General features: G+C 49.5%; 1 protein-coding gene across 4 annotated transcripts in view; it reads left to right on the top strand.

The window, feature by feature from the left end:
- Positions 1–14199, top strand: part of nrp2a (neuropilin 2a) — a 46432-nt gene extending 32233 nt beyond the window's left edge. For 2 of the 4 annotated variants that reach the window (XM_084004806.1, XM_084004804.1), the window contains exons 12-18: positions 3044–3124; positions 3208–3312; positions 6154–6419; positions 6984–7080; positions 8380–8412; positions 12768–12830; positions 12916–14199. In XM_084004806.1, the coding sequence (XP_083860932.1) occupies positions 3044–3124; positions 3208–3312; positions 6154–6419; positions 6984–7080; positions 8380–8412; positions 12768–12830; positions 12916–13220 (950 nt within the window). In that variant the 3' untranslated portion in view covers positions 13221–14199. Of the gene's footprint in view, positions 1–3043; positions 3125–3207; positions 3313–6153; positions 6420–6983; positions 7081–8379; positions 8413–10225; positions 12671–12767; positions 12831–12915 lie in introns of those variants that run through there. The other 2 variants (XM_084004805.1, XM_084004807.1) reach the window with 2 other exon arrangements.
- The last annotated feature ends 1172 nt before the right edge of the window (positions 14200–15371 follow it).

Raw genomic sequence — 15371 nt, 5'->3', positions numbered from 1 at the left:
CACACACACACAAACATACATACACAGCTACAGTGACAGTGTTCTTTTTCTAGTATATGCACTCCCAAAATGAAAAATGTATGAGCTCAGGAAGGGAGATTTCAGACACTGATCTGTAAAAAAAAAAGTAAAAATAAAAAGCAAATATCATCTCTCCCCGTTTCCAGGAAGGATCATTTCAGTCACACGCACACACACACACACACACACACACACACACACACACACACACACACCAGTAATGTAAAGCTCCGGTGCCTCGGCTTCTTATGCATTAAAAAAAGGAAATATGGTGCAGCTTCCTGAGAAATTATGACAGATTTTTCACAGTTTGGACCTTTATTTATTTTGGCTCCTTATATCACGGGTGTGGCATCGCATCCTTGTGTGTGTGTGTGTGTGTGTGTGTGTGTGTGTGTGTGTGTGTGTGTGTGTGTGTGTGTGTGTGTGTGTGTGTGTGTGTGTGTGTGTGTGTGTGTGTGTGTGATGAGCGCTGATCAGAGCACTTAACCCCACCCAACAGAATATCAATGCCTTTCCCATCATGTTCTTTTGGGGGTTGTGTGTGTGTGTGTGTGTGTGTGTGTGTGTGTGTGTGTGTGTGTGTGTGTGTCTGCCCAGGACTGCCAAACAGATTTACAGAGAAGCTTTCTACATAATTGAAGATTTTTTTTTTTTCTCCTCCTCTCTGACATATTGCTGAGTCAGAATCTTTTGGAGGGAGCGATGTCTTTTAGCAGAGAGCTCTTTCCACCCCGTGGGTGTATGTGTGTGTTTTGGGTGTGTGGTTTGTAACATTAGCGCGTGTGTGTGTGTGTGTGTGTGTGTGTGTGTGTGACACGTGTGTACATGTATGCTACAGCATGGATTTGTAATTGGGAGCGCGCGGCTCCATTATCTGTGCCAGCGGCTCCCCCGGGTCCGGTTCTAAGCGCTGGCGTCTCCTCCCGTGCATGATGATGACTTGCATCATCACCTGCAGCAGTAGACACATTATGTAAGGCAACACTCCGCTGCAGAGGGACCTCTCCGTGCGTGGCAAGGCCCCCTCCATCTGCTGCGCATGCACATGCAGGGGGCCCCTCCTCCTCACGTGACTCATCAAGGGCAAAAGCAGGCAGGTCACATACGTTCACTCCCCGTCTCACACCAACACACACAAGTCGCTCGCTTTCCCCATTGCCCCCGACACTCCTGTCACACCCCGGAAAGGTCAGCACATTTACACCGTGACAAGGCCTGACCTTTGAAAGCGGGGTGCTCGGCGCCGGGTGGAATCTTAATGGAGCGTGCGTTCGGGTTCCCAGGTAGTGCGTCGGCACTTCTCTTCACGCTCGGTCCCAAGACTTCAATGGAGGACTCAAAGGTTAGAGGAAAAGGCAAAAACAAGCAGGAAGAGACAGAATACAGAGGAGAGGGGGGGGAACCAGAGAAGACGTTTGAGGAAAAAAGGGTCTCTTTCGGTGCCTTCGCTCCCCGGTGGGCCCGCAGCGATAAGAGTCTCATTAGGTGGTTAATGACGGGCGTAAAGGACGTGACATTAACGCTAGGTGAATGTCAGAAGCCGTCACCAGCTGGGGTTCGGCCCTTTCATGTCTGCCATTTCTCCAGCTGGGGCGCCGCGGCGTTTGGGTTTTCCACAGGAAGTTCCTCCGGGCGGATCAATTGTGGATCACGCTGCGTTTGTTGCCTTTAATGATACTTGTTGTCACGCAGAAAGACCAGTAGGAGGCTCCGGTATTGCCACCGACAGTCAGCCAGCGGAGTGTGGTGAGGTGATGAATCAACGTCTGCATGCTTCAGGCTTTTAAGCCCCAGATTTGTTTGGATAGACTTCAGTGGGACATGTCAGGGGAAAGCTAACAAGGCAATATGAAATAGCATATGCTTACGAAGCCACTTACCCATTTCTTGCTCCTTAATGTCAGTTAAGTAAGAAAAAGAAGCCGTATTTCTGTAGCTGCTTATACAGATGGCTGTGCAGCTTAGTCACATGATAAATCTGGATCTTTTTCTTTCAGATGTGACCCAATCCTCCGCGTAAAAACTCCCATTACGCACCAGCGTTGACTCATCTGCTCCTAATAACGCGGCGCTTTCTCCCGCTTCACATTCCGACTGCAGCCCTGCTGCACATGGGCCTGTTTGTGTGCACATGTGATGCCTTTTAATGAGCGAATCTGTGTCTTTCCCTTGTGACGTGAAACTGAGGCTAAATGGTGCTTTTTCGCTGCGTGTTTGCTCTCCCCAGTGAGTTATAGAGCGAGTAACACACACCATAGCTCACATATACGTGGGAGATGTGTGTGTGTCGTCGCTGACAGCCAGTGAGGAGTCCCAGAGTGTGATGGTGGCGTCCGAGGTCGATCATCCATCAGCCCAACCCCCGGCTCTGCATGTATCTGAACGTGTGCATGTGTGTGTGTCTGCGTATCTGACGCCCGAGCACCCAGACTCCCAGTGACGGGGGCCCCCTCGGGTGCTCTCGGGCTATCTGTGCCTGCCTCCGTCTGTCTCCCACACTCTGGGTGGGACGGAGACCGGAGACGGGGTTACTTTTGGACGGCGACCTCATCCGCTCACTTTCTGACACTTTAATTCACCCTTCAATATACAGCACGCTGAATTATGGGTAAAAATGACCCAGAACACAATAAAACTCTCCGGTTTCCTGTTCGTGTTTATGCTACGCTGAGCCAGCTCACTATTGGCTGCAGCTCTTTGTTTTTCTTCGTGGAACTCTCCAGAAAAAGCTTCTTCTCGCTGACGTTTCTGTCCAATGGAGGCAGAATGGAGGTTATTAAAGGCGCAGACACTCTACCTCATTACTTCCTGCTCCTTCCTGCCTTCTGTTGCTTATCACTTCCTCCCCCGCGTGTTTCCCCGGCCCTCTGTCCTGAATGCCACCGTGGAAGGAGAAACTCCACATAAATAACCCCTTAAACAAACATGTGGTGATGAATGTATCCTCCGTACGGCAGTGTAATATCTGGGGATTGTTTCACCCACCTCTGACCTGTTTGTGTGCTGTTTGTTTCCGTAGAAACCACCACGCCGGCCTACACCGTTACGCCGACTCTGCCCGCCGACATCGAAACCACCACGGTCCCCGTCACCATGACAGGTGAGTCAATATGGCAGGAATATTGGATGAATGGTGTTATTAGGAGGGAAGTGAAGGTTTGATCTGGAAATGCTTTTCCCCAGCAGCCACCTCTCCTCCGTCGGACAGCGTGTGTGACTTCGACCACGGCCTGTGTGGGTGGAGCCACGACCCCAACGCCCCCCTGCTCTGGTCCCTGCACAGCCACGGTGAGTAGCTCATCCGTCATGTGGAGACAAAGCTGTTAGGTTGGAGATATTTTTATGGATGCCGCTTGCAAGGAGGATTCCATTTGGGTGCAGAAAATTGCACAAGCACAAATAAATGGAGTTTATTTTACCAACTTCACTGAGGCTAGACAAGACACTAATTAAATGGAGTCATTCTACCTTTTTTTTTTCCTCCCCAATTTGATTAAAATGATGCCTTAAATTGAAAGGAGTGTAATTTAGCGGCGACATCGTCAACGAATGAGGATAAAAATGAATCAAAGGGACGGGAGAGGGAAAGGAGACGCCACACATGCAGCCTCACGCGTGAGCGCCGCTCGCTGTGTGGACGCGGCGGCGGCGGCGGCAGGAAGGGGTTAAGACCCAGCAGCTCCAATTAAGTTGAGAGCAGGAGGCTCCAAAGAGGAGCAGTTATTCCCAGCCGCCCGTTACTGCCCCTCCTTTACCGCAGGCACATCCCACATGATGCTGTGAAGCTTCCATCTACTTAGACATCCTTGAAGGAATAATTATTCATTTTCCTTTTTATATATATATCCCTGGATCAAAAGTGCAGCTTTTGGCATGTTATTAAAAACTATATAAGACGTACGCTGCTGGGTTTAGGGAGGGTTTCTTTTCCAGCACTATTTATAATTGTTCACAGGCAGACTAAGGGATTGTTATCCCAACCTTGTTTTAAAATTCATTGGTTTCGAGCAAGTCTCCATGAAAGATTCAGCATTTCTCCAGCTGGAGAGGATTAAACAAGACTGTGCTTTTCTTTTTTTCTTCTCTCCATCAAATCTGTGATGTCACCTGGGTCGTGTTCTGCAGGGCAACGGATCTCGCAGCGAAAGGCAGAAACGTTTCCTGAAGCGTGACCGATTTAGGTCACCGCCGTCTTTGACGGCGAGCTTCAAAGCGGCCGTCTTTCATCGCCGTCCGGATTGGAACGGTTGCTTAGATTAGTCAGGTTGTGGCTTTCATGTATGGAGTATCATTTCCAGGCCGTTTTGACACACCGCGCTTGCCCTTTGATTTTTTTCCCCGGCGGTGTCAAAGGTCAGGAATCCCAGCCAACACGGGATCATTATTTCACTGCTATCAAATCACGGTTTAATCCCCTATAGAGCTCCTTCCCCTCCCAGAAACTCTGATCTCCTCACCTCTTGACCTCGGCCATGAAACCAATCATTAGGCACAGGTGGAATTAGCCACCATGTACTGTTATTTGACTTAATATCCCCCCGCTAGTAAATAATATGCTAAATAGGCCTCATAGATTGAATGTTTGCTTCCCGCCGCAGGAGACCGCTGTGAAATGGATTAATAATGCTCTGTTGTGCTGCGTACGGCGAGGCGGCCTCGATTACGAGCTGTCTGCCGAACAAGAGGCACAACAATGGGGGGTTTCGCTGCGAGAGGCGGAGACGCTGGAAGAGGCTTTTTTATTTTGTGTCAGGCGCATCCTCTGTAGGCTCTTCCACACACTGGTCCCACGGCTGTGAGGGGGCCGAGGGACACGCTGTCACACACTGTCTGAAGTGTCACACGCAGGCGAGTCCGGGCGTATGGCGGGCAGAGGGGAGCTGTCAAGATTTGTCCCTCCAGATACCGCCGCTTGTCGGGATCTACTGGAAATACCGCACACACACACACACGCACACGAAAGGTTATCGACCCAGTCACTCACAATAGCGCGGCTTGATGCTACGGTGTGCTGCTGAGGACAAAAAGCACACGCTGCGGAAGAGAGAGAAACAACCTGGTGGGGTTTTCTGGGAAAAACTCAAGCGTGCTGCATGATTTACCTCTGACACACACACACACACACAGTTATGATAAAGCAGGTGATTTAATCTGCAGATTGTTGATGCTGGACTCTTTCCCACAGGGCCCACTTAAGAAATCCTCCGCCAGGCGCCTCTTTGAGTCACTCTCTCACACAGACGTAGCCTCACCAATCTCTCACAATGGAATTCATGTCGGCATCCAATTTGCAAGCTAAACATCCTCTGGTGTAAACAAATGGAGCGGGGCTTTTTTTTCTTTTTCCATTTCGCTGGACTTTTCCGTTGTTTATGTCATTCACCTGGAAGGGAATGAAGAGAAATGGCCCCCGAGGGCCCCGGCTGGAGTTCTGGTAGCACTCTGGTAGAATGACGCTCTCCGCGGACTCCATTCTTCTGTGTGTTTAGATTTGTCGGCTCCCTATTGTTCGCCGTGAAACGCGTTCCTGTTAGCAAACTGGTGATTCATGGCTGTTTTTGTTTGAGATATCTCTAATTGTGTGAAAACATACTGTACATGGGTGTATATATGTGTCCGAGCATTGAAGATTAATGCTTATAATTGTGTATGTATGCGGATGTGCTTCATGCAAACCCATTCCAGCGGCGTCCATTTACCAAAGTGTACACATCCTGTCAGATTTCCTCGTTTTTATTGCCTCCAGGGCTGAAATGAAAACCCCATTAAATCAGCTTTTTTTCACTCTCACTTGACTGCAGCGAACCAGCGAAGTCAAGGTTAAAACAAAGCTCTGCTCATTTCTGGCAAAGTGTTACAAATATTAAAACAGTTTGGCTGCATATTATCGCTGTGGATTTCTGGTTTTGGGTTGTTTTTTTGTCACATGATCCAGCGTATTCGTGACTTTATCCTATTAGGTTTTTAAAGAGTTTCATAAGTGTAAAGTTTATGGGATCATGGAAGTGATCCAACTTAGTCTCTGTTAGCCGAGCACATCTGGATTTAGGAACCGCTCTCTGTTTTCAAAGAACCAGAACATTTGTGGTGACTTTGTCTAATCCAAACTCCATTATTCTCCACATGCAGAGCTCAACAGCTATCTGTACATGGACGCCAGCCTGAAGACGGAGCAGCAGCGGGCCCGCCTCGTGAGCCCCGTGCTGGCGGCCGACTCCGGGCCCCTGTGCCTCCTCTTCTCCTACCAGCTGTCGGGGGAGGCTCAGGGCCACCTGAAGGTCCTGCTGCGGGACGCCCACAACAAGGAGACCGACGTGTGGACGCTGAAAGACGATCAGGGTCCCGTCTGGAGGGAGGGTCGCACCATCCTGCCTCGCTCTCCGAAAGACTTCCAGGTAGAAATGACGTTTTTTGGAAGTTTAATAAAGATTTGAAAATCATAACAACACTGCTATGAAAGCAGCTGTCTAGCCAATATCAGCTAAATTAAATGATGTCTGCTTGATAATAGGAATCTGGGTCAGGCCCTTTATTATACGTCTCCCCAGAAAGAGAAACGGGTCTTTTTTCAGGGTTGCTTCGAGGGAGGTGCATTCATCTCCCAGCATATAAAAGCATCCCTTTCTATCTCTGTCACCTTAGGCCAGGTTTGGCTTCAAACGCAGCTAAAGTAAGTCATATTGTCTCCAATGGCTGTGTGACTGTTAGGGGGATCCTCGTGCATTAGTCGGAGACATCACAAGCAGTTAATGTCCTCATGAAAGAGTGAGTCGGAGGCGCTTGCAGGGATGGGGAGGATGATTGCGAGTGTTGAGCGCAACTTTGGAAATCACAGGAACCGTATTAAGTTTTTATCCTTTTTCTCCTCCTCTTCCTGCTCGTCCCCGTTCTCAAACTGCCTCCACCCCCTCTGCTCCCCGTTGTCATCCTCCTCCTCCTCCTCTTCTTCCCCCCTGTAGGTTGTGATGGAGGGTTTCTTTGTGCACGGCACCAGAGGACACATCTGGATAGACAACATCCACATGAGCTCTAGCACGCCTCTGAAAGAGTGTACACGTAAGTCAAAAAAACTGTTTTATTCTATTTATATTCCATCCGGAAGAACATAAAACATAAGGAAACAGACACACATCCATTTGAGCCTCCATCCTCTCGCCCCTCCATCAATCTGCCATCCACCTCCTCCACTCTCCGCCCGAAGGTCGTTGAACGGTGACACATGAAGCGATAAACCCCGTGAATCCTCCCTCCACTCCCTCAGTCCTCCTCAGCATCTCATCCAAAGAGCCGACCCGATGCGGAGATGAAAGGAGGAAGGAGAGGGAGGGACAGCAGTTATTCCTTCAACAACAACCCAAAAAAAAAATCAAGAGAAAAGAAGAATGGGGGGGAAAAGTAGGCCATAAACGCCCTGTGGGCCCCAGCGATGCTAATCTATGTTTCATTAGATTTCCCTTCTTCTCCTTCTCTCCCTCCTCCGTCGTATTTGTAAACAGAGCTTTTTCCCGAGCCGTCAAAGGGAATTACTAGACAGCCTGTTTCCCAAGCAACTTTCTGGATGTCTGCTGGTGTGAGCCGAGCGCCAGCACAGCCGCCTTAATCTGGCCCGAGCAGGGGCTTTGGAGAGGGTCTTAAACAGATCAGAGACCGAAACCGGGGGGTTCGGAGCCAAAAACCTGCCTGCACCGCTTCCCTCTGATGGCCAGCGTCTTTGGAGCTGGACCACAGCGGGGAGCGGTGTGTGGCAAACACTTGTGTGTTGTATCGGTCGTTTTTGTGCGTTTTTGTGAGAGTCTTGAGAGTCTAAGCAGCTTGGAAAGCAAAGATGACTCCTCCTTCGCCACTCCCAGAGCATTCTGGGATGTTGCTTATCACCCAACGCAGTTGAGTTCTTCACAGCGCGTTGGGGTTCCCGCCAAAAGGCGCCAGCTCCCAAGTCTCCCCCCCCCCCGCCGACACACACCAACACACACTCAGACACACACACACGTCTGTGTGTTTGCATTCCAGCCAGTCAAAGTGAGGGTTTTGCTCTGTGCATTCGCAGCGAGCCAAAAAAAAAAAACTGGACGCGGCAGATAAACAACTTGAAATGCGTGAACTCTGCGAGCGTGCACGTGAAGCCCATCACAATGTTTTGAAATTGCATTCTGGCAAAGGAGCCAAGTAAATGCCATAACTCGTGTGAGTTATCTGAGGAATTAGCTTCAATTTCCTCAGGAGGACTTTGATAGTCTTGTGACATTTCTGTGACATTTGGCTGACTTTTCCCTCATATTTAAAGTTATCTAACAGTCGTGTGTCTCCCTCTCTTTGTCTCCTCTGTTCCCGTCTCTCTCTCTTATGTCCTCGCAGAACCCTTTGCAGCGTTTCCCCCAGAAAATCCAGGTGAGTCTGACTTTGCTATGACGTCTCCTCCTCTCCGGTCTTGCTTCCTGCCCGTTGGTATGCACTAGCCTGGGGTTTTTTTGCTTGTTGGTTGTCTCCACCGCGAAAACATTCAGCCCAGAACCGAGTCCTTCAGCCGAGTCCGCTGGAGGCTGCTGTGTGATTCCAGATGAATAATAAATCTGCATTCATTATTAAAAACTAGTGACTTGTGCTGTCAGCAGCAGCATGCGGACGAAAAACCCAATAAAATGCTGGGATGTGAATTATCAAACTTGCAAATTAATTTTTCTCAAAAATCAAAAGTTGCAAAAATAGATCATTTCATTCTCTCAGCGGAAACAAAAGGAATTCATCTCAAAAGAGCCAAGTTGGCGCGCAGGGCGAGCTAAATCCAGCACACCTCCATGGAGTCAGATATTTGAAAAGGGCTACATATTCTCGGGTCGACGGTGCTCTGACACAGCCTGGAGGGTTTTAAATAACTGTCTGCCTCATGAAAAATATTTAGAGCATCCTGGGGGACTCGATGAGATTGATGTTAGTGTTTTGGCATCTCATAATGTCTTCCAATAAGATAAGAGCTTGGCGGTTTCAGTGCGGATGTGATGTGTGTGCACTTCTTCATCTTTTCTGCTCCTCCGCCTTCACACACACACACACACAGTCTCTAACCCTTGATAAACATCCACACACACATTAATATCACACACACACACCAGTGTCCCCGGTGAAATGCACTCAGATAGAGTGACTGAGCAGCAGCAACACGGTGTCTCTCTCCTCTCTCCCCGGCTCGGCTCCGTCTAATGAGTGTGTGCAGTGTGAAGTAGCAGCAGCACGCACCATTTCCCCCTGTAATTATGTGACACGGTCCAAAAATCAGGATGTATTCAGCTCTGCTTCGCTCTCCCTAGCTCAATTTGACATTCCCCCGGTCTCACAGCCCTCTCTCCGGTTTTGGTCTCTCCGCTTTAGTTCTTCAATATCTTCAGGGGTTTGTTTCTGCATGGCGGTCTTGGATAGTCAAATAGGGGCTTTCTTGGAAGGCGGTGCGGTGGTTCGTACCAAGAATTTGAGAAGAGGGTTCAAGCCAGGGGCAGCAGTGTAGAGGATCTGTGGAGATAGTCTCCAAGGAGACGGAGCTTTGGCTTGAGGAGGATCGGACTGGCCAGGAGGCTGATGCATGAGGAAAATGAAAAAAAAAGCAGGAACAGGATACATTATGTACTCAAAACCAATCTGCCATCTTGAGCCAGCTAGATAACCAATCCCAATCCAATATGAGGGAGCTCTGGGACACTGGAAACCCATGTGGCGTCCGTCCGACTGATCCTTGCATGGTTGGGAGACATTATCGGGGGCTGTTTGGGACTTCCTGTGCCAGTGCCAAACAGGAAGAGGAAGCCCCTTAATTCAATGTGTGTGGGTGCTTTTTTAGAACTAATTATTTTGGCTTTCATTTCACACCAAGTCATTCCATTGGAGCTTTTGGAAGAAAAAAAATTGCATTAAATTTGACTGGATCAACCATTGGAGTGATTTCCAACCGAATCACTCGATGGTCTTGGTGTGAAAACGTGTCCTCCAACTGAAACCCGACATGAGAGAAATGGATGCATTTTAAGTTTTCCCCTTTTTTTGGCCTTGGAGATTTTTCTTTTTGCAACTGGCATGCCTGTGCATGCTCATATGAGGTGCACGCCTGCTGTATTATGATTCAAACCAATAGGGATAGAAAAATACAGAATTAAAATGTAGAAGTGCCACTCCTCTTTTCCCGCTGGCCAATTATTCTGTATCTCTCCACCAGGGGGAGGCGTTCCTGTGCCTCCCTTACCCATCCACTGGTATTACATTATGGCCGCCGGGGGCGCCCTCCTTCTCCTGGCGGTGGCCATCTTGGTCAGAGCCCTCTGTTGCTGCCGCCAACACCTGGCCACCAAGAAGAGCCAGCTGTCGGTGGCCTATCACAGCTCCTCGCAGTGCTTCCAGTATTCTAACTGGTCCTCCAGTATGGCCGCCCCAGGGGTGGAGCCAGTCCTGACCGTGAGGCTGGACAGCCGGGACCGACACCGCACCCTCTGCTGAGGAAGGAGCACGTTTAGCGGCGCTGCGTTTGGCAGAGCGGGACGCCAACTTGTGACGTCAGTGGCGGCGTGGACATTGACAGGACATCCACTGGACGAAACCCCTCCCTCCATTTAGTTTACAGTTGCCGGGGCGACGGTGACATTAGCAAAGAAACACTGCTCTCTCTCTCTCTCTCTCTATCTCATGGATGTAGCTCCGGCTTCCTCCTCTGTACCATGTTTGCTGTTGACACTTCACACTGTGCTGCTCCCGATGAGAGGACTGAAGTCGGAGTAAGTTATTTATCTGAGCGGCTCGTCTCGGACCACTGAGAGCCGTCTGGCTCCTCGTCACCCCGGCGGTCCGGGAGGAGAGCGGGGGTCGAGCCGGGTTCCACTGCGAGAGCCAACCGGAGCTGCCAAACCACAGGCTCAAACGAGACCCCGGAGACGCGAGGAGCTCTGCAGCGATGAGAGAGAGAGAGAAACTGTTAGGCGTTCAGCGTGGAAACGATCTGGCAAGCCCCGGAAAAAAGGAAAGCTCTGTATCTCTGTAATAACAATATGAGATGTGATGGTGAGGGGGTTGTAACGGAGGAGGAACAATCCTCCCGTTGTGCTTTTCCAACAGAGCATGTGCACATTTAAAAACAAAAGGAATGCAAATCCATCATACTTTAAGTCCTGCATCACACGCGGAGATAACCGGCTCGTCTGATTGAACGCCTTGTCTCCTCCCCGATAACGCCATCAGTCATTGATGGATGCAGCCGTCCTCGGTGTTTAGTGTTTCATCTTGATTCTCCGGCGTAATAAAGCACGTTGTTCCCCACTCCCATTTATGCCGTTAACCCCCCCCTCGTGTCTCTGAGCCGCCCAGATGAAACCCCGTGCTGAGCCAAGCCTTGCTGTTGTTGTTTTTAGGGTTGTAAATAGACACAGCTGTCTGCCGTCACCCTTTCTGTCTTGAATTGTGCTCCTCCAAATCCCACAATGCCGCTGCTCCAGCTGGAAGGCATAAGTGTAGTGTTTGGCTGTGTATGTGCACCCCTGAGAGGGATCCAAGCATTATAAAAACCAGAGCAGACCTCCAGCTATATTGACGATTCCTCCTCTAGTGCCATAAGATGCCAGGAAAGGCTATTAACATCAAACAGACAAAGCTAATGCACTTCTTACTAACGTTTAACATATCTGGGATCTGAAAGCCTTTCTTTTTATTGTGACATTTTCTCCAAACTCCGACTGAGATGAGACAAATCCGCCCCGTTCGGATGGAGGTCTTTTGCTCTGTGGCTTAGCGGGCCGAGCCTTCTTTGGCGATGCGTCACACCAGCAGAAATTCATCACCCGCCCGTAGCCCACGGCTCAGCAGAATGAGTCGATTTGTTGCCACGATTTAAAAGCTGCACTCCGGAGTGAAAAAAGGAGTGCTTTTTGGCACGCCGTGCTTTTAAATCAAGCCGGGGGGAGCTGGACGCCGCGCTCGGCCCATCTCGACACCTTTACGCTCCCGGCCTCTAATAGTCGTAATTAGTTAATGGACAGATAACATTTATTAAGGCTGCGGTAAGCACTTTTCCCTCCCATATACCGCACCTCTGTCGCCCAATCGGCTGCCAACTACGGTTGCCCCCGGAAACAGCACCGGTAACGCCATTGGCCGACTCCAGATCTCGATGCGTGCCTTGCCAAGCAGCTACTCCCACTCCTGCATGCTTGCCAAGAGAAGCGAGCGCAACACACACACACACACACACACACACACACACACACACACAATGTGAAAAGAAAAGTCATGTAAACTTGAGCCGTTGGGCTCCACTGAAGTGCTGCAGCCATCGCTAGTCTCACCACACTTTCACGAGCACTACTTAATGTCGTAAACCATGATGTTTTTAGTTGTTTTTTTTAGTTCTCGATCATCTTATACACCACTCTTAAACTTGACGGTAACGGTGTCGATGATTTTAACGGTGATAACGATGGATGGTGTTAATTATTGGACGGTGTTTGCATCTTTATTCACGCGGAATGAACAGTCTTATACCATCCGTATGCTATGTGATGACTGTGTGTTTGACAGGAATGTATCATAATGATCTTTCTCTATTAATAAAGTCATATTTTTCTATTATTTCCCGGACTGATTTGTGTGTAAAGACTATGGATTTGAACATGTTGTTGCAGGTTGTTAATCTGAATCAGAAACAGTTAAATGACGTATAAGAATAAACCGCTTGGTGCTTTAAAGTCTATGCTTCCTGTGCTTCTCTCCGACAGTGAAGAGACCCATAGAATTTGGAGACGGACGTCTTTCCAGCGGCAGAGACCCGATAAGTGGAGGTAAGACAGGAACTCACCGTAGAAGCAGCGTTTTAGTCGCTCCTCGCTGTCGGGAAGCATCTAAAAGATCTCGTCTCCTTCACAGTCTTGCATTTCCCCGAGTGGAACACGGCGTCACCGTCGTCCGAGCCCCCCGTGACCCGCGTCTCGGAGAAGGACAACTCGTGGCTGTACACGCTGGACCCCATCCTGGTCACCATCATCGTCATGAGCTCGCTGGGCGTGCTGCTGGGGGCGGTGTGCGCCGGCCTCCTCCTCTACTGCACCTGCTCCTACAGCGGCCTGTCGTCCCGCTCCTCCACCACGCTGGAGAACTACAACTTCGAACTGTACGACGGCCTCAAGCACAAGGTCAAGCTGAACCAACAGCGCTGCTGCACCGAGGCGTGAGGAGGTCCGCGGAGAGGGGACGGAAACAGGAGCTGGACCCTCTCACGGCCTCCTTCATTCCCTCCAGTTCACTTTCAGTTTACGTCCTCGGCGGTCCCTGAACGCCACTTTTACTTCTTCTTCTTTTGTTTTTTTTTGCTCGAACTCTGGCACAGTCCAGTGTTTTTGCGGTGGAAGAAGAGGGACGCCTCAAAAAAAAAGAATATCTACACATATCAATGACTCGTGCTCCACCAGAAGCAAACTGTTTATAAGTCATCGTTTTGAAGCTGGACAAGCGGAGAACACGCGTGTTGAACGGTGGTAGGTTAGGAACGTGCTTAGAAAGCGTCTGTCTGATCACATGTGAACACAGTGGCCTAGAGTTAGCTCCTCCGTGTGGCCCGTTGGCTTTCTTTCGTCCCGTCGTAGACTCTGCTACCCATCAGCCCCAGCTCCCCTCCTAGTTCCTGACAAGCTGAGGTATTTTTAGTCACAGACGTCCCTCCAGTCTGTCTTTCTGCCCAGTCACTCTCTTTCTGTTTCATGTTTTTCCATGTCTGTGATGGCAGATAAGTAGAAAAAAAAAAAGTGTATGTGTGTAGAGGTGTGGGGGGGGGGGGTTTAGCTGTTACTGGTTCCTGTCAGACAGAAGGTCATGTTTACATTGTGGTTAACGGTTGAAGGTCGAGGAGCGTTCGGTCGGTGCAACCTATGGATTGCTGGTAATGGCGGTGGACTGAAAACCGTGGAAGAGAGCCAAACAAAGAGAGAAGTGAGAGACTGTGACGAACAGAGCACTAAAAAAAACAAAATCCCCTGTCTCACTCTCGCGGGGGGCGACAGGACACGCCTCTTCTCGACGCACAACAAGCCTTAAAAAGCAGACTGTTCGTGGAAATGATGAGAAAAAAAGGAAAGTCGAGGCGACGCGAGACAAGAGGAGGTTCATCTCTCTCTTTTCACACGTGGACCTCAAAAGCCATGTTTTAATGGACCTACCCCCCCCCCCCCCCCCCAACTCTCACATACACACAGCTCACACCCCCACCTCAGATTACAGGCTAACCGTGGTCTGTTGTTAATTTTTTTGGTTGTTTATTTGATTGCGTTTTTTATGTCGGCTGCACAGCAGGGTCGGCCTCTCGTCTTTACGACCAATCAGAAAGGGTCTCGCACACTCGAATGGACTCATAAGCCATGAGGAGGAGGAGGGGAGGGTGAGAGAAGAAGTCTCCCTCCCACACACACACACACACACACACACACACACACCACTTGTATATACAGAACATGAATACACACATTCTAGCGCTCACACACTGAGATGAAGGGAACAATGGTTGCTATATTTGAGCCCATAAATGCCATGAATGCATCCCATCTAACCGACCCATGTACACACACACACACACACACACACACACACACACACTCCTCTTTGGACCCCACTGACTCTCTTCAAAGTGCCTTGGAGCCTCGGGGATCCAGCTTGCCTTTGGAGCCGGTATCAGATACAGTAAGCGCCCCCCCCCCTTCTGCCTGGGAGGACCAAACATGAAAAGGACCCGCCCCCCTCCCCCTGGACCCGCCCCCCCCTGTTTCGCACTGCTCGGACTGCTGTTGTTGTTGTTTTAAAGGGGTCTTTGTACAGAAATGCTCTTTTTATGATTGTTATTATAATTATTGTTATGATTATTTAATAAAGGATTTATACCATACTGAGGAACACGCCGGCTGAGCTTTTTTCTTCCGGTGACGACGTCTTCGTCCTCAGCGTTCTTGACATTCCTGCGAACTCTGAGCCACAACTCTCGCTTTTAATTGCTGAAAAAGAATAACACACACACACGTCTCACACACACACACACACACGTAAGGCGTGTTGTCAGTCTGCTACACTTGGCCTCTAATCTCCACATGATGTCCCATTAGTCTGGACCTCTGGTGGCCCTCATTTAGGAGCTCCAACATCAAAGCTTTGAAGTGCCCGCCGTCTCAGCCACACACACACACACACACACACACACACACACACATTCGAACAGTACACATGCAATTACTCTGCCTCTCTTTTATACCGCTAGCTGAGTCTCCCACACACGGTTCCATTTATCCACAGAAGCTTTTCTTCACCTAAATGCAAACTCTTTTCAGCAAATCCAGCCCCGG

Source organism: Eutrigla gurnardus (assembly GCF_963514095.1).
Source record: "Eutrigla gurnardus genome assembly, chromosome: 24".
NCBI classification, from domain to species: domain Eukaryota; kingdom Metazoa; phylum Chordata; class Actinopteri; order Perciformes; family Triglidae; genus Eutrigla; species Eutrigla gurnardus.
The sequence above is the reverse complement of the archived record's forward strand: the minus strand, read 5'-3'. Positions and strand labels throughout refer to the sequence as shown.